This window comes from Paralichthys olivaceus, chromosome 4 (assembly GCF_024713975.1).
Source record: "Paralichthys olivaceus isolate ysfri-2021 chromosome 4, ASM2471397v2, whole genome shotgun sequence".
Classification (NCBI taxonomy): Eukaryota; Metazoa; Chordata; class Actinopteri; order Pleuronectiformes; family Paralichthyidae; genus Paralichthys; species Paralichthys olivaceus.
Genome location: NC_091096.1, coordinates 25,251,259 through 25,269,319, shown reverse-complemented (window position 1 = coordinate 25,269,319; position 18,061 = coordinate 25,251,259). Strand labels below are relative to the sequence as shown.

The 18,061-nt window shown below is 41.0% G+C and overlaps 1 protein-coding gene across 3 annotated transcripts in view; it reads right to left on the bottom strand.

Annotated features, from left to right (window-relative positions):
- abca2 (ATP-binding cassette, sub-family A (ABC1), member 2) overlaps positions 1-18,061 on the bottom strand; it is a 64,782-nt gene that overhangs the window by 23,935 nt on the left and 22,786 nt on the right. For 2 of the 3 annotated variants that reach the window (XM_020102392.2, XM_069524371.1), the window contains exons 3-14: positions 11,052-11,163; positions 10,484-10,647; positions 9,539-9,660; positions 8,316-8,429; positions 7,119-7,295; positions 6,038-6,259; positions 4,951-5,321; positions 3,808-3,967; positions 2,491-2,619; positions 2,166-2,333; positions 1,211-1,307; positions 417-590 (exon numbers count right to left, since the gene is read on the bottom strand). In XM_020102392.2, the coding sequence (XP_019957951.2) occupies positions 417-590; positions 1,211-1,307; positions 2,166-2,333; positions 2,491-2,619; positions 3,808-3,967; positions 4,951-5,321; positions 6,038-6,259; positions 7,119-7,295; positions 8,316-8,429; positions 9,539-9,660; positions 10,484-10,647; positions 11,052-11,163 (2,010 nt within the window). Of the gene's footprint in view, positions 1-416; positions 591-1,210; positions 1,308-2,165; positions 2,334-2,490; positions 2,620-3,807; positions 3,968-4,950; positions 5,322-6,037; positions 6,260-7,118; positions 7,296-8,315; positions 8,430-9,538; positions 9,661-10,483; positions 10,648-11,051; positions 11,164-11,409; positions 12,245-18,061 lie in introns of those variants that run through there. The other variant, XM_069524372.1, reaches the window with a different exon arrangement.

Sequence of the window (18,061 nt, the reverse complement as noted above, 5' to 3'; positions counted from 1 at the left end):
GTGTCATGAAAAGACATCAATGGTGCACTTGGCGTGTCCTCGGCACACTGGGCATCATGTGACTGTGCTCTACACCTCACTGACAGAGTCATGACTATGGGCCCTGCTCTGTCAGATGAGCATCTTCTCTGCTCTTCAATAAAAGTTAACTTACAGGGAGAAAGTAGTATTGTAGCAGTGTGTATGACATCATCACAGGTGAGCTCACTTCACAGTGCACACTAGTAAGCACTTTACCAGAATAAATCCACTTCTAAGTAAAACAAATTACACAAGGCCTTTGACACCACAGACGGTCTCCTCTAGGGACCTGTGTGGGGTTTTGCTGTCTGCACACTGCACTAAAATATAGCTCATGTATTTTAAGTCTAAATAATGAACAAGCATTTCTATTCAGCTGGATTTCAGTCACTTACCTTGGATCCAAACAAAACCGTAGAGAAAATAGAATTTCCCCCCCGTGTTGGGCCCGGGACGCCAGTAGGCCCGTCTGATTTCATTGGTCTTTTCTGTGAAGCTGGAGTTCTGTCTGATTTTGTACAAAACATGAGGTGGCAGGGAGCCATCTTTGTTTGTCTGGAAAATCACACCTGACACGAAAAAGAACATATACCAAGTCAATCTCGTCCTGGCTCAAGCAGCTAACCAACATCATATGGTCTCTCTAGGTTCAGCTCCACACTGCACATGCATAGTCTGTACTAGTGAATAAAGAGCCTGCTCTTTCTAGTTATTCTATTACCTTGTTGATTGCAAACTAAGGAGCTTGTCGCCCCATTAATAATGACCTCAGAGGTTGTGCAAACACTTTATTACCACCTATAGTTTAATGGTCAAGTAACATCAAGTAACATCCAAGTGAAATAATGGGTCAACGAACCACTGGAATCTAACATGATAAACTGCCATTTGATTCCTGTTTCTAACTGATTGCCGAGGTTTAACTTGACCATGACTATGTGTGTTTATTATTGTAACCATGACAACAAAGCTCCTGTAATCTTCCCTTGAATCTTGCCAAGTCATGTGATAAAAGGGTTTGACATCCATTTATTCAACAGTGATTACTAACAGTTGTATATTGTATCTCCTGCTGCTTTGTGGAGGATTGAATAAGGTAAATGGTCCTGTGGGTGAAATCAGAGGTTGGCGGACTTGCTGCAAGTGAGGCGAGATGATGAAAACAGGCCAGAACAGACAGATGACTCACTGGCAAACACCGACACGTTGTCCTGGTAGGCCTGGTTCAGGGTGTAGTTGACGATGCTGTCCTCATCCGGAAAGCCTTTGAAGACATCCACACTGACCTGAAAGCCCAGAGCAAACAATCAAATAATGTTCCGCAGCAGAAATGGATTCTTGTTCGAAACTCTGCACCGAGATCAGCCATCAGACTGGATTCCTGCAACACTGGTATTTTAACAGGGGGTCAGCAAGTGTTTTTCTCAAACTGAAACTCAGAACAAGTCAACAAATATTATCGTTGGCCAACAGTATTATACTCATATTCATTGAAGCGCAGACAGAGGTGGAGGAGTCTCAGCAATCTTTCAATCAAACCTATCAATCAATCGACAACCTAAAGCATCATCACCAGCCTTGTACATACAAGCAGGAAATCACAAAAGCCAGCTCAACTAGTTATTATAAATCATCCACCTGCTACTTAATATGTAAATAAACCCATTTTTATTATTATTATTGTTATTTTATCAGTGTCAGGGATGTTGGTCATGAAGGCCAGTTATTCATAAAGAAACGGAAACATGCATCTAGCTTTTATACAGATGAACAATCTCTGCACATATCCACTAGATAAGCCTAAGCCCCACAGAATTACCTGTGATGATCCAGATTTGTTCTTTTCGATGGTTTTTAAACTGGATGCTGTTCAGTTGGATTGCTCAAGAAAAGGATCTTTTAACAACTGATAAATATGTTATTTTGATCTCATCTCTTGCTCTGTCACTAGTGTTCATAAACTCCAAGCAGCAGCAGGTGATGTTCAGGTGTTGCAGCTGACTCAGGCATGTGGGGCATGTCCTCTTTGTATGAATGATACTTTTTTTGTCTGTTGTGACGCTAATTGCACTAAAGTTAAGCCTCATATCAATTTGTAATCATATTTTTGTTGGGAAGCATTGTTCACAACACATCGTACTGACCTTCGACATAAAGTTCGTCCAGCCGCAGGCAGCGTTGTCGATGGTGTCCAGCTGCTCCAGCAGGGTGGAGGTATTAGGAAGACTGTAGTTTCCTTCAATCAGACTCTGCATCAGTTCACTGTCGGTGCCATTCAACAGCTCCGGGTGCAGCTGGAGCTCTGAGGACAGCTGGAGAGAGAGTAAGAGAGAGAGGGGGTAAGTGGAGCCTAACATGTTAACCAACAGATTAACTTAATGAAAAAATACAAATGCACAGATGACTTTTCACATCCTGATAATACAGTACAATTAATACCATCAAATATTACTTGTATGTAAGTGATACCTGATGTAGCCACAACAGCTGACTGTGCAGTCGACCCTCCTCCAGAAAGGTCCTGAGCTGGGCGGAGATGTTCAGCCACACCCGGGTGTAGTGCGTCACGTTCCCAACAAATGCAAATGTTTCATTTGCCTGAGTGCAGAAAGATATCATTTTCTTTCATTAGTTCTCCTCTGCATTTGGTTCATGCTCCTTTCTTTAGCCACTTCTTCAATCCATCTCCCTACGACCCTCTCTGCTATCTCAATCGCCTTATGCCCAATTGCACAGATAAGAGATCTGCCAATAATCTGTATCTAACAGATAATCAATGGGTGCTTGAGATAATTTTGGAGTTGAGAGGTCAGCAAGATGTAGAGCGAGATTATTCAGGTGGCTTTATGTGACTGTGCATGATTAATGTTTTGTGTATTGAAAACAAATTGCATTGTCAAAAAATTGTACTTCTCAGTACTTTCTGCATTCCCTGCTTTCTCAATTATTCCATTAGTTCACATTGTCAGGTAATAGAGGATTGTTCATTAATTTATTTGATAGGGACAGTGCTCATTAATCAACAGACAAAATGAGTTAGCTGTATAAACACATTTTCATCTGTTGTCCCTTTAGCTTTTACATGACAATCTGACATATCTCATATAACTACATATATGTATGGATGATTGTGCATTATAAGTGCATTAAACATACCGCCCAAACAACAAATCCATGATTAATTCACTATAGCTGGTGAAAAATGATTATAAAAATCAAACTAGAAATATGCAATGCGGTTGTATGCCTCTGCCAACCAGTGCCGCTTGAGGTCTGCCAACCTGAAAACATTATGTCTCAGGCTACTTCCTGTCTCCGGTGTGGAGGCATGACAATAGAACTAAACACCTAGAAAAAATACAAAGCCACTTATACATGTAAACTGAAACACATAAGATAAAGTAAAATGATTACACATGATCACAAGCTTGGTTTGTTTTAAGCTATATTTAAAGGTTAGATAATTACTACTGTTTCTTAAGTGACTGGGTTAATCATTCCAATAGTTGTTTTCAACCTCCTCACATGAGGAGGTTTTTGAATATGGTGACTTGTCCAGAGTGATGAACAGATCATTTTCAGTTTGCGATTGCTATTTAATTTATAGTTTGGGTTTTACAGCTCAAATAAACGCATAGCACAACTTGCAAGCACCTAATGGCAGACACACTTAATTAACCTTAGTGTCAGAATTACTCAACATGGGATAGAGTGAGAGAGCTGTCAGGGAGAATACTGCTCAACTCTGCTCATACACCTAGAGCAAAGGCAGTCGTGTGTATTTACCTTCTGGATCACTTTATCCACCTGAGAGCCAATGGGGGAGTAGAGGATCTTGGGATTTGTAGTCATCAAATGAACCAGTAAACCCAGATTCCTTTGTTCTTTGCTGGTGAATCCCAAAGAGCTCATGTTGCCCTGCTTCAAAGCCTCTGGCTCAATGATCCTGCAACAAGAGCCATTAAGGTTTATATGTTTTTCAAAAGTTGATCATAGTAATCGTATCTCACTGCTCCCCGTATACATTTTTCATACTTAACACGCACAACTGTGTTATTTGAATTCTTATTATTCGTTTCCTTTTTAATGTTGAATCTAATGTAAATATGATAAATATAGAAAAAGGTGGGGACTGAGTATCGTTGAAGACACTGAATGACACATAAATGCAGAGCATAAACTTCAGAGAGACCGTTCTTACATCATTTCAATCTGCTGACATTAAGTACAGTCAGTAAACTCAAGTTCAAATGTTTATTGCAACAGTAGAACAGGTTATGTTTGGTGTCTAGGCTCCGACTTAATCACTCCCCCTAATATGATTACACAGATATGATGGGAGTGACGAGCAAATACTTGTGTGTAATAAGGGGTGGCATGACTGAATTAAAGGGGGCTGTTACTGAGTCTAATTTGATTTGTTTTCTCTTGTTTAATGTTGCATCTATCAGTGTTTTGACCCTCAGAAGACGATTCCAGAACAAGCTAAACATCCCACGTCGATATAAAACCTCCTCATGAAAAGTACTAACTGCTGATCTTTTTAAATGGTTTTTAGATATTAGAGCCTTGATGTAAAAAAAACATAAAATATACAATTCAATCAGGATTTAACTGAAAATTTGGTTCAGAGGGAGAAAGTGTCCACAAAAAGAAAATCTGTAGGATTTCACCTGAGCTAAAAGGTAAGAAACTGTGGCGTCATCTTTAAGTAACTACATTTCGGGGGTATATCATCAAATCTGCAGTGTTTTATATAGAAAAATGATATGGTTAAAGTGACACAACAATTGAACACAAGCAATATTGCAATGAAATCCTCCTTTAAATAGATTCAATTTCTCCATGAAAACACGAGCAGATGTTCTTCACACCGACAAAACTGTACTGCAGCTCTCGTCTTGTCATTGTTTGTAACGTCTCACCCACCTGTTGTTCCCACACAGAATTGGCTGCAGTCCAGCCCACAGTTGTACAAACGCTGAAAACTGAGAATGAGGATTCTCTGCTTCCTCCTTCCCTCCTCTTGCTCTTCCCCCTCCCTCGGATGCTTTCTCCCCCTCCTCTCGGGGGATATCAGTTGCATTGGGGCCCCAGGTGGTGGCGTTAAGGGGCCAGGTCATATTCGGCGGGGAGGTCGGAGAGCGACCAGCACAGGCTCCTTTGGGCAGCAGGCGGGCCAGGCCAGAAAGCATGTCTACGTCCTTGAGAAGCCTCTCTACATCGACGAGGTCCTTCAACAAAGACCCGAGGTGGGACTGAGAGAGTGGAGCCCAAGAGTTGGGTTTGTTCAGGAGAAGCTGGTGAGATGAGGGTGGAGGAGGAGGAGAGGAAGGGAGGTAGTGAGTGAATAAAGTGTTTGTGTGTGTTGTGAATGGCTGAATGAAAGGCCATTTTTCATGTTTTTTCAACATTAAAGAGGATCCAGTATTTTTCAACCTGGGCCCTTCGGCAGCTGCGGCACAACAGCAGTGGCTACAAAGTTATCTGATGGGGCAACTACAAGAGTCCATCAAATGGTCTGGCTACATTAAAAATGACTCGCTTCATGAGAAGTCTCGTTCTTTTGAATTTTACAGTGTGAAATTATAAAGAGTGAATCTTTTGCTGAGGTGGACAAGGTCAATAAAACATTTGACTTTAATGGTCATCCCCATTTGTTTGAATTCCAAGAAATTGAAGAGTCAACAAAGCAAGAGAAAGAGAGAGAGAGAGAGAGAGAGGCAACAAGCGGAGGAGTGACAACAAACTGCTGCACAGTTGGAAAACAGATGGTTGAAAAAAAGAGGTTTTAGTGAACTTATCGTGAACCGTCACAGTTGCCCCATAAGATAACATTGTAGCCACTGCTGTTGTGTCGCGTCTTCCATTGGAGACAAAGGTTTTTCTAAGTACCATTCATTTCAACACTCACAAATATAAACACAGGGCCCAGGTTGAAAAATACCATAAGTTGCCTTTAACTTTTTAATTGTATAAAATGAAGTATGAAGTAGCTGATGTGTTTCTGTTGTACCTTCTCAATGACCTTCTGTGTGTTGATCTGTTCTCTCAGCTCGAGGCTCATCTGCCTGAAGCGCTCGGACCTTTGAGCCTCCCCTCCGCTGCACAATGCACTGCGATAGGCCTGCAATGTGGGCTGCTGCTTCTCAGGCACCAAAAGGATGTTGCTGAGCTCACTGACTCCGCCCTCCCCACAGGTGAGGGTCTCCAGCGTGGCTCCAGTCAGGAGGATCCCCTGTGGAGACGGAAGCAGGTCGAAGAGCTGAGACATTAACGACAATTTATATATGTAGATGACAGATTATGTTTACAGACAATCTCCCCATAGAGACATTTGCAGTGAGGCACTCTGTTCAAAGTTACAGAAGTACAACTGACAATTATCAATATTAAATGCCTTCATAACTTTATATTGATACTGTCACATGCAGGTGAAAAACAACATTGTGAACTCAGTGTCCTGATTTATATGTTTTTTTATCCACTGGAAAGAGGGTCCTTGACAGTCCCTGAATGTAAAAACTGAATTAATGCTAGTCTGCTGCCATTCCACAAATGAACTCAATAAATATTTCAGAAGTATGGAAGCCCTGAAAGGAAAGCAAGGAGGTTCTTTTTATATGTGAAAACAGGTGAAATGTTTTTTCACCTGCCTGCTCTGAGAGGAGTGATTTTTCTTTTTGACAGGATCACAGTGCTTGTTAGCTTTTAAAATAAATAATCAATCATAAATCTGCAAATGTGTTAAAACTTTGAAATTATTTTTCCCTGCATACAGTCCTAGATATTCATAGGACTTCCCACTGTCATACACACACTGGTCATAGTTTTGGACCATACTGACTTAGTATGTCAAACCCTCGTCCATGGACAGTCACATGATCTATACAGATGAGTGCAGCTGTAGATTTGAGTCAATTTATTATATATGGAAAAAGCTTCTGTTAAATTAAATCCAACTTCTATTTAACATCTCCTAACAAAGTCAATTATTATCAAAGGGAATCATAGACCTACTACAAAAATCAGCCAAAAGAAAAATAAACCTAGGTCTAAATTAAAAAATTGCAAAAGGCCTGAATCAGCAGGTTTACCTCCACCTCCTTCAGGGCCTGCTGGTCATTTCCCTGGTTTCCTGTGACCTCAGTGAGGCCTAAAGCTTGAGACATCAGTGTGAGCAGAGCCTGTCTGTGTGCTGCCTTTGTTGGGTCCTGTAAGGCTTTGTATATCAGTCCTCCATCCACACTGTGGACATTTCCCAGCAGCCTCTCCTAGGGGTGGGGGCAGCAGATAGACATCACCGTTAATAAGATAATACACTTGCTCATTCTTTCTAAAACCAAGAAAATACTACTCAACACAGCTGTAGGAGAGCGAAAATGATTCAATAAGTAATTTTCACTTCAATTAACTTAGTTGTGGTTTCGTGTTGTCTAACTCCTGAGGGAAATATCTGGCTCTTTAGCTGCTAAACGTTTCAATATGTTCGTCAGCTGTCGTTAACTGTGTCCGTCTGCTGCAGGTCGGGGACAGTGGTTTTATCAGAGTGTTTTCATCATGCTCTCCAGCCACTGGTCTGTGTCTATGCCAAGAAAAAAGACATTTCATACTGAGCTGCCGAGCCGTGCCGAGCTCTTGCCTCCAGAAGCAGTTTGACGCTTGCAGAGGGGAGGTGAGCAGGAAGACAGAAAGAAACTTCATGTGACAGTTGGATGATGATTTTGATTGTAAAGTAATTATAGGTTTGATATTCATACTTTTACGTAGCACATCATTTACAGCTGCTAAAGCACAGCTACAGTAACTCAGACTAACTTAATGCTGAGTGACTTGGCTCCTGTTCAGCTGGGCAGCTCACTTAGGCACAGCATAATGTTCTATTTGCAAATGGAAATTATGAAGAAATTAATTTGCAAACAAAAACTTTAACTGTATATTTGGAAGAGGTCAAAATAAAAGGCAGTTGTAAACAGTGAAATAATTCAAAAGTCCTGGGGTTGCTGAGGAGGGGGTTAGGGTTCGGGGGATGAAGGTAGGAGGTTAGGGCACCATTAACCTACTCTCAGCTGGTTGTCATGATGGGTGAAAGTAATTAAGTATTCTTTAAATTACTGACAATAATTCCATATTCAACAAACACAGGAATGACATGGCTGCCACATAAAGATTCAGGTTCAAGACAAATCAAGGAGTGGTCTCCTATTTATTTTCCAGAGCTCTGTGTGTGTATGCGTGTGTGTGTGTGTGTGCGTGAGAAAGAGAGAGAGAGTCTGAGTAGTGTTTAAACTTACCTCCAGATGAAGAACTCTATCTCCAGGTTTTTTACTACTGTCTTTTGCCCCCTGAATCCAACTCTGGGTCTGTCCACCAGCTCTAGTAGACGTACCAAAGATAAGGCTGTGCACCTACAGGACACACACACACACACACACACACACACACACACACACATACATGATTATGACATGCAACAAGGTTATTACTTTGTGCTGAAAGTGTGTGTATCTCAAAACCATAAGCCCATAGCCACCACAAAAAAAAAAATACTCAGGAAAACAAATTACCTAATATCGTCACAGAAAATTTGCACATGAAAATCAGTACAGATCCACTCAATGGTTAGCATCTTTAATTTTGATTTTTTTTTTTCTTTTTATTATTGTTTTATTAAGGTCAATCAAATTGGGTTCAAGCTACTTTGAACAGATTTGGTGCACATGCAGGGATCCAAGCTTTGCTTCACTGCATTGGGTCATTTCACCTCCAGTGCCAAAAGTTCAAGAAGCCAACACCTCATACTGGACTGTTTCTTGTCTAAGACTCAGCTCTTGTCATGCCTCTGACAGCAGGTGAAACTGAATCGGCAGAATTACAAAACTTCCAGGTCCATGTTCATGGAGACTTCATCCTTAAAAACACATTTTACGAGTGGTGAGGAAACTGTGCTTCACTGCAACTAATAGGTAATTACAAAACATCTCACTCTACTTTTTTAAACATTGATTCAGCAATGTTGTTTTCAAAAACCACAGACATTTTAGCCAATAGAGATATTTTTATGTATAAACATGCATGTTTTAGATGATCTGCACGCCTGTCCCACCTGATCTTTTTCTTTGCTCTTTGTTATAATGCAAGTATTTGAAAGAGGTGTTGTTTAAACTCTCTAAACACATAAATACAACATATTTGGTTTGTTTCCACTTCTAATCAGTAGCCAATCACTTGACTTTAAATCTTAGAAAATGGGGCCTTTCGAGGAGATAATTTGCCCTTTTCTAAACTCTGTCACGTTTTGTGTGTGTGCTTTCCTCGAGCTCTCTGCCTGTTTCCTGTCTGCTCTGTATGTTTTGTTTTGCTGTACAGATTAAGTACATCACAAGAAAAGCAGAAACATGCATTTGTTCAAACTTGATCATATTATGCAAATGGCCAACGGCCTGCACTGAACGGAGTTGAGGTGGAGTGAGTTAACATGAAACAAATGTGTTTTTGTTGAGAAACAGTGGAGCACCTCTTTGACGCTGACTGGAATGTTGAGCAGCAGGCTGCTGGTGGAGTTGGACAGGGAGAGGTTCTTCACCAGGAACTGATGGAAAGCCGACTGGCTCTTCAGCACGCTGGCCAGTGTGAAGCCTGCACACCCACATGCACATACATACACACATGGTTATTTCAAACGGACCCTTTTTTCTGTGGATGCATACTTTATTCACTGAGGCGAGAGCTTTGGTCAGCTTCTGGACAAACCAGCAGTCTTCAATCTCAACATTCCAACATAACATTCATTTATATCAGATGAGCAGATCACACAGTCATAAATCTAAGATTTTGTGTTTCTGCAGTGTTATCTGTGACATCATATTATAAAGATTATGAAGTCTTAACTGGAGCCATGTCCTCTTGATAAATGTTTGATTATTTGCCCAGTATAGACTGTAAATATTATAAATGACTGAATGCTCTAAGTCCCACCTTAAATAGGTATTTTCTCTGCTGATACTGACCTATCACTGATATCCATATATGTTTATCTTTATGTGAGGCAATGGACGTATTGGGATGCAAGACAAATTTCAGAAGAGCTTCTGACAATAAAATGGATTCATATCTAATCTAATCAGCAAAAATATTGTCAAGTATGACTGGACTTTTCCTTCTCCATAATGCAGACTCATATGTTTGGGGTAATTTACAGTCGTTGGGTGTCAAATCATTGTTTGTCCAGAGTACAGCAGAACAGTCAAGATGTGTCAATAACTAGTTTGTGAAGGTCACAAATCCACATGCTAACACACACACACGTACATATTAATATTATCATAAGAACATTAACTCCGACTGTGTCACAGAAGCTTTTTCATTCATTTTTTTGTCCAATCAAATAACTAGACAGAGAGCTGGAAGGTAAAGTGTCATGACACCAACACCTCAGATTAAGAATGGCTGTGTGTGAGACCTTGGCTCTTGTTGAAGTTGTAGTCTGGTGGTAAGGGGGTGGAGCTGAGACTCTCCAGATGCCGCTGCAGGGTCTCCAACTCTTGACCCAAACCAGGCCGGTCAGCGGTGAAGAGTTGGTTCTCTTCAACCACTTCACGGATCCGCTCCAGCAGCTGGGTGACACTAAGAGTCATGACAACCGAGACAGAAAATGTTCTTCATCAAAATAAAAAGCTTGACATGTGGAGTTCATAGTTCATATTTCATAATACTTTCTTATTACAAAAATCATTTTAGGCTCATGTTATAGGAAGAAACTAAGGGCAAAATGAAGAGTAAAGAGCGAGGACGAGAGTGAGTATTCTACCTGTTTAATCTTGTGTGTCAGAAAAGAGAAGCAGTGATTTGGTCACATGTGCTTCCTCATCAAAGAGGGATTTTAAATGATTTAAAAGAAATGCATTCCCTCAAATGCATGTCGAACTGGAACAATGAGGTACATTTGTTTTGCTTATTTTACTTTGTAATCATTACTGGTATTTCTTTGGATTATTTCACATTATTATTATAATTTTTTTATAACTCACGTGGAGTTCTTGTACTGCAGGAAACCAAATTCATCCCTTTGTCCATCTGGGCAAAGTGACTGCATGATGGGAATGATGCCAGCCGACGTGAGCGGGGCTGCGCTGTAAAAAGCTGGACAGGAGGGTGGGGGGGGGGGCCCAAAGAGAAAAGACAAACCCACAGACAAAGGGAGAGGATGTTGCAGGAGGGTGGTAAAGATAATACAGAGGATAAAGATGTAGAAAAAGAGGATGAGGACCAACAGGTAGGGAGTTTCTCATGAAAAAAAAAAATCAAGGGAGTAAAAAGAGACAATGAGAAATGAAAAGCAGAGGGAGAGACTCTGTGTTAGAGTGGGAAAGGAATAAAAGGTGTCACCTGAAAGGCAGCAGGGCAGCTGACGGTCAGAGAGGCTCCCACATGTCAACGCTGACTACACAGAACTTTCATTGAGTTGCTGCTCAGGAAATCACCTTTTTACTCCTCAGTCCATGAAAGCTGACTGGCTCAGGAAAAAAAAAGGAAACTTCAGCTCTTGATAATCGGCCAGTGTTTCCGTGGTTACTGTACGGCTAGGCTTGTGTGCGAGTGTGGGACCTGTGCGGTACATCCACCCACCAAAACACTTCCTCCTCCAGCTCACCGTCTCTCCCTCTCATCATTCATATCATCCACCTGTCGCTCTCTGAAGACAATTATATCATAATTTCATAACGGTTGGAATAATGTAAAGTATGTATTCTGAGAGGAGGCTTGTGGAAGTATTTTGGGTTCTACACCTCAGACGGCAAAGTGATGATCATGATCAAAGGTAGGGCTGTTTGTAGTCTTTGAACCATGACACTGCGGTTTGGCTGATGCTCCAGCAGATATTTAGTCAGTGGGCCGTTAAAATCTTTGCATATGTTATCTAAGGAAGGAAGTTGCTGAGATAACCATCTCTTAGTCTCATGACATTAAACTTAGGGTTTCACATTTATTTCCAATTTTTTTTTTTATTTTAACTACTGAATTCCTCTTCACGTCCTGTTGGCCATCAATAAAAACAGTGTCTGTGGTAATAGACACACTCACTGTGTTTCTCTGACCAACCTGCCTGTGCTCTAACTGTGCATGACCAGTCTTCAGCTGGGGGGACCTACATCGCTGAAGCAGAGGCGAGACACAGGAAAGTCGGCTTCTAGTAGTTGTAAGTGGGTATTCATGTGTTTTGGGGATGTAGCTTTGACAACAGGGCTGACAGGGTGGGATGTATCGTTTGCATTTTCTCTAAGTGTACCCTGCTCCTGCCAGCTCTTCCAGGATTACCAACCCTAGCTTTAATCAAAAATAATTACCTACAGCTTCAACGAGTTTTACAATCCATTAGTGTTGCAGTGAAACTCTTCCTCTTATTTTTAACTGCACTCACTCATGAGTGACAAAGTCCTCTCACACTGTATTCTATGTCTGAAAAGGACGTTAATGTTCGCAGATTTCTGCTGACTGCAAAACACTCGGGACCTTCATTACGTTTCAGGGATTTTGGCTGCTGTTATTTTTACATGAACCTGTCCTGTGTGCTGCTGCCAGGAGACTCCAGTGACAGGAGAGGTTTCATTTCTTCAGAAGATAAAGTTACACTGAACCTCTGACCTTTACTTCTACACAGCAGACTATTGATAAAATGCATTCAACAGCCTTTCAAACATCTGCAAGATCATGAAGGACAAAGGTAATTAAAGCATTCAAAGAAACACTGTGAGGAGCTTGACTACTTCACAGAGGACATTACACTCAGCTATCTTCATAATTCAAATTTAGCTTTGACTTAATTACTGTTTAAGCAGACATTTATATTTGTGTTGTCTAGTGTGCACGATATATTTTAGGACACTTATTTGTATATATCTTCTACTTTGTAAGATATTAGGGTTTGTTAACTTCAGCAATTATGGTTCATGACTTTAATGTAAGAACAGAGTGAAGCTGAACTGCCAGCACTTAGACTCCAGCTGTTAAACCTCAGGAAGTTAGAGAGCCCACCGTCTTAAGTTAAATCCAGATCTGCTTAATGTGGGTTTTAGGATTTATATGCATCACCTTGAATTATACAAAGGTGCTTTGTTGATGCTAAAAGGGTCTAGCAATCAATTATCAAGTGATAATTCCCAGTGCCATTAAGTGTTTGAATAATGGAAGTGAGTCTGGGAGCAAGTGGAAAATGTAAAGATATGAAATAGGTCCATTTATTTAGCTCATTGACATCGGTCCTCTCTGACCTGCAAGCTGAGAATAAAGGTGTTAAACATATCATCAGTCCATTGTTAAGTTATAAGAGACAGCATTAAGTACACAGCCCGATGTATGGAACAAGAATTACATGGTTTCACAGAATCAGTCAAATGGGTCCAACTGACTCTGTGGCCACAAATTATCCAAACACACAAAACTCACAGCACACAGGCAGAGGCTGCACATGTAAAGTCACAGGAAGCACAGATTTGTCTTGTATAATTAATTTACTGCAGATAAACAAACAGAAGAGCAAACGTTCAGATCTTTTGATGACGTCTGAAAGAAATGATTAAACCAAAAGTGTGACAATGGTCGGTCACATGATTGTTTCATTGACTTTACTGTGAACACTGTGACTGTGTACAGATCAGATTATTTACATCCGCATTTATACAATTGTGTTCCTCTGTGGTGATGATGGAGGAACACACTCACAGGGGGAGGTAAATGAATGTAAACACACACACACACACACACACACACACACACACACTTTAGTCAATCAGAGGCTCATAAAGGTTGGAAGTCAGAAAATTCATCCAAGAAAGGTCTCTTCCACAAAAGTCAAATCAAACATGAGAATCTAAGGTGGCCAGAAGCTACAAATGTACTGGAAAATACTGAAAACAGTGGTCAGGCAGAATGCTGTCGTGTGGCAGAGCACAGCCATTTCGCTCTCACATTAGAGGTGCCGCATTTTACTGTTATTTTTTGGCTCATTATCAAAACAGTATTATGCAACGACTTAGGCAGTTGCTCAACACGCATACATTGGGCGGTTGCGGCTCAGGAAGTGGAGAGGTTTGTCTACAAACCAAAAGGTTGAGGGTTCTATAATCTAATCCCATCTGCAATTGGTAGTGTCCTTAGGCAAGATGCTGAACCCCACATTGCCCCTGACAGCTGTGCTGACAGTGGATGACTGGTGTGTGGTAGAAACAGTGCTGTGTATGGAAGTACTATGAATATGTGTTTATAGGTGAATACAACTTGAAATGTAAAGCACTTTGAGGGGGGGATAAATCTGGAGAAGTGCTGTACACTGTAAATAAAGCCCATTTACTCTGTTTTACACACAGATGATCTGCACGTGTGCAAAGTGAATGCATTTCCTCTGCAGATATGTGTTCTCTTTCAATTTCTGGCTTATCCACCAAGGTGCAAACTCACCTGACTTTAAAAGGAATGTGAGATGGCATTCTGATTGGTTAATTGCATGTTACACCCAAAACACACCCATGATAGCATAACCATTTTGTACCATCCGCCTGCAGCCATAACCTAACCTAAACTACCAAATTGCATTTTGCCACAAACTAAAATGCACCTACATAGATAAAATCCAGCTGACATTGTGTAGATCGCAGTTTGGCAAAACTTTGAAAATGTTTGCTAAAACCTCCAGTCAAGACATGGTCAGCTTCTTAATACCTGGTTTGGCGGCACAGAACATCACATAGCTGCACAGTGCCTGTCTGCAGTGATATGCACTCAGTGGAGACGATGACCAGAGTGATCTCCGACGGTAGGCAGAGTGGACAGAATAAGTGCAAAATCCGCAAAAAGCCCAATGCAGCATTCAAAAGTGCACTGCCGTCATATCTGATTCTATCCACCATTATCCTGGCAGAAGCAAAGCCAAAACATGCACAGTGCATGTGGCTAACCCTAGCCACAAAGCTGCACCATCTTTTTTCTTTGTTGTGATATTATTATACAAGCTATCCACTTTGTTATTGCATCCATGACTTTAAGGAAAGAGACCTTTCCCGTCCAGAATAAGTGTTTTTTTCATACAAACAAGATTGTTAATCAAACGTTCGAGTTGAGAATTCAACAAATATCAAAGAACAAAAGTGTTATGAGCTGCTGAGTGGCTGAAATGTTCAGGTTCTCAGAGATGGTCGTCCATGATACACAGCAGGAATCAGTATTAGGCTGACATACGGTATATGCACACAACCACAAAACTGGGAAATGAATAATGTATCACATCAGCCTTCTGGTGTCAGGTGGAAAAGATGTGATGGTGACACTTACACACTGGTCCGTCCGACACGTTGAGGACATGCATCATGCAAAGGAGAAAGAAAAACAGAGCCGGAAAGAAAGAACAAAAAAGGAAGAACAGCAGAGACGAGACAGAGATGAAGTGAAAGAACAAAAGAACAAATATCAAAATAAATTGGGTGCTACAGTGGCTACAACGACAAGGAATTCACTGAGAACAAACAAATAATAAAAGGTGAACTAATGGAGTCACAGTACACAGTAGAAGCAAAATCACATATTTGTAACAGCAGCATATGAACAAACAGCTTTTCTGTCCAGTGTGTAGGATTTAGAAATAAACTACTATATTTATAATGATTGTTTCACTTGTGTAAAATCACCTGAGACAAGAATAATTGTTTGGGTTAAGTTTCTACAGAGACCCTTAGTGGACAAACCAACACAGGCTGCAGAGAGGGCTCTCATATATTTATGTCACCTGAGGGCCACCATAGGTTCTGCATGCTTGGAGGGGAGGGAGTGGTGAGGAATAACCAGTTGGCTGCAATATGCAACTCCACCACTGGATGCCACTACATTCTACACACTGAACCCTGAAAATGCATCATGGTAATGGGGACAGATTCAGGCAGAAGTGAGTCAGCAAAGTTCACTTTCTCTATTTGAAACATCAAATAATGCAAATTCAGGCAGAGAGGAGGACAGAGGACGTCACTCTAACACAAGTGTACACCTCCGCCACCCCTCCCCTCAACCCCTCAGAGATTCCCACCAGCTGTGTGCACAAGTGCACGGAAGCACATTTAAATAAGAAAGAAAACAATGTGTCTGGGGTACTTTAATGGAAAATGCCTCTAAAACTTTGATGATGCAAGAAGAGACATCTCAGAGCCACGTCAGATTCTGGCACAGTGTCCCTCAGCTGCTACGGTGGAGATTTTATCAGCAACAGGAAACTAAATAACTTTCAACAACTCCCTTTCGCCTTATGGCTTTTTCTGGGTATTCTTAGTGTGAATGTTTTCACATGTTTTTTAAACATCATTCTAATGAAACACATTCCAACCCAGAGATGCATTTAAATAAGTATCAGATTGATCTCAAAGATGATTGAAGCAGGAGCGTTGCTGTCTAAATATAAATGAATATGAGTGTTCTATGACACATGAAAAGCTGTTTCTACAATTAATGAAACTCTGAAGGCAGCAGAACGCAAGTTGTTTGTATAAAGTTTCTAGATCCCTGAATTATTCTATATGTTCATGCTGTTGAAGAGAGAAGATGTAAGTATGACCCCCTCCCTCAAAGGAACATTAGAGATTAGCTTTTCGTCAAACAGTGCCTGTTCTAAAGATGCCTGTTTGGGCTGTTTGCTTGTCCTGTGGTGATGCTTGTTGCAGCTTTCCTTCTGAAACTGCAAAGGTGACCTGCAGTAATTGAGCTGCAGCAAATAAAGACCTGCTGCTGGACTCACAGAACCCTGCAGCTGCACCAATGCTGCAAAAAGAATTGTTCATCTGTTTATTGAAAGTTTGATAAAGCATGACGAGAATCCGTCGTCGTTGCCTTTGTCATGGACGCTGTTCATTAACATTTAACTTCCAACTTGTACCAAATTTGACACTGCACTTCCCCAGGCCTTCACGTCCAGGCCTCACTGCTCGCATGACGGAGCGCCGCAGTTCTGCTGCGTATGGCAGTTGTCTGTTATTCACACAGGCAGCGTGTCTGCTGAGGTTCTGCTGTGGAGATGCTATGTGAGGTTTCTGGTATAACTACTATTTTAAATCAAATAAAAGTCGGGTTATGTACTAACTAAATGCTAGGACATTACGCTATGATGCCGTGCATCTGTCAGCCTTGAAATAACAATCGTGTTCAAATAAATTAATGGATTCAGTAAAACACTGCGGTGCTTTTATTCTGAAACAGATACAGGAAGTGTTGCAAATATTAATGGTTGTGACATATTCGACAGGTGAACATTGTAACTGCGGTGAAAGATGCTTTCCAGAGTCTGTTTTGCCATGATCCGTGTGCGATGTGCAGAGAAACAGACTTCTATCGTCTAATAGAGCAGCGCGACTTAAGAGCTGCTGAAACACACTGTTCACGCAGGCGTTAACATTAACATATCATATCATGTGTGAAGGGGAAACAAGCAGTTCTTGAGATAAGCCACATATATGGTTGTAAGTGCGTATTCAGTTGTGTAGTAGATGTCTGTGCTCTGTTCCAGCTCATGGATTACAAAGAAAAACAAAGGTGGGGTTATTCAGTGAAAAACAGCGTGGGCATAAGTGATGTGGCTCTGATTGGTTCCCCTCATATCTCTCTTAACAGGTTCTCTCCTTTTTGTGCTTGGTGATGCTTACTCCGCCCGTGCTTCTCTATTTTTAAGTTTCCACATTATACTGAATCAACAAGTGAACCGCCTAAAAACCACAGCTGATACAAAACACTTCTGCCAGGCTTTTAAAAGAAGCTCAGAGAAGCAACCACATCACACACCCATCCTTCCTGCTCTTCCTGCTCTTCACTGGTTAACTGTGGGTTCCGCAGTTGAATTTAGGGTTTTACATCAATTTATTCAATTTTAGAACTTCAGGCACCAGCCCATGGGATCTACTGTGATTTCTAATCAAGTTTTAGTGTGAATGTTTTTTAATTGTTTCTTGTTTTTAGATTATTAGGCTATATTTATTAGGCTATATTTATCACTTCTATTTTTCTGTAGAGC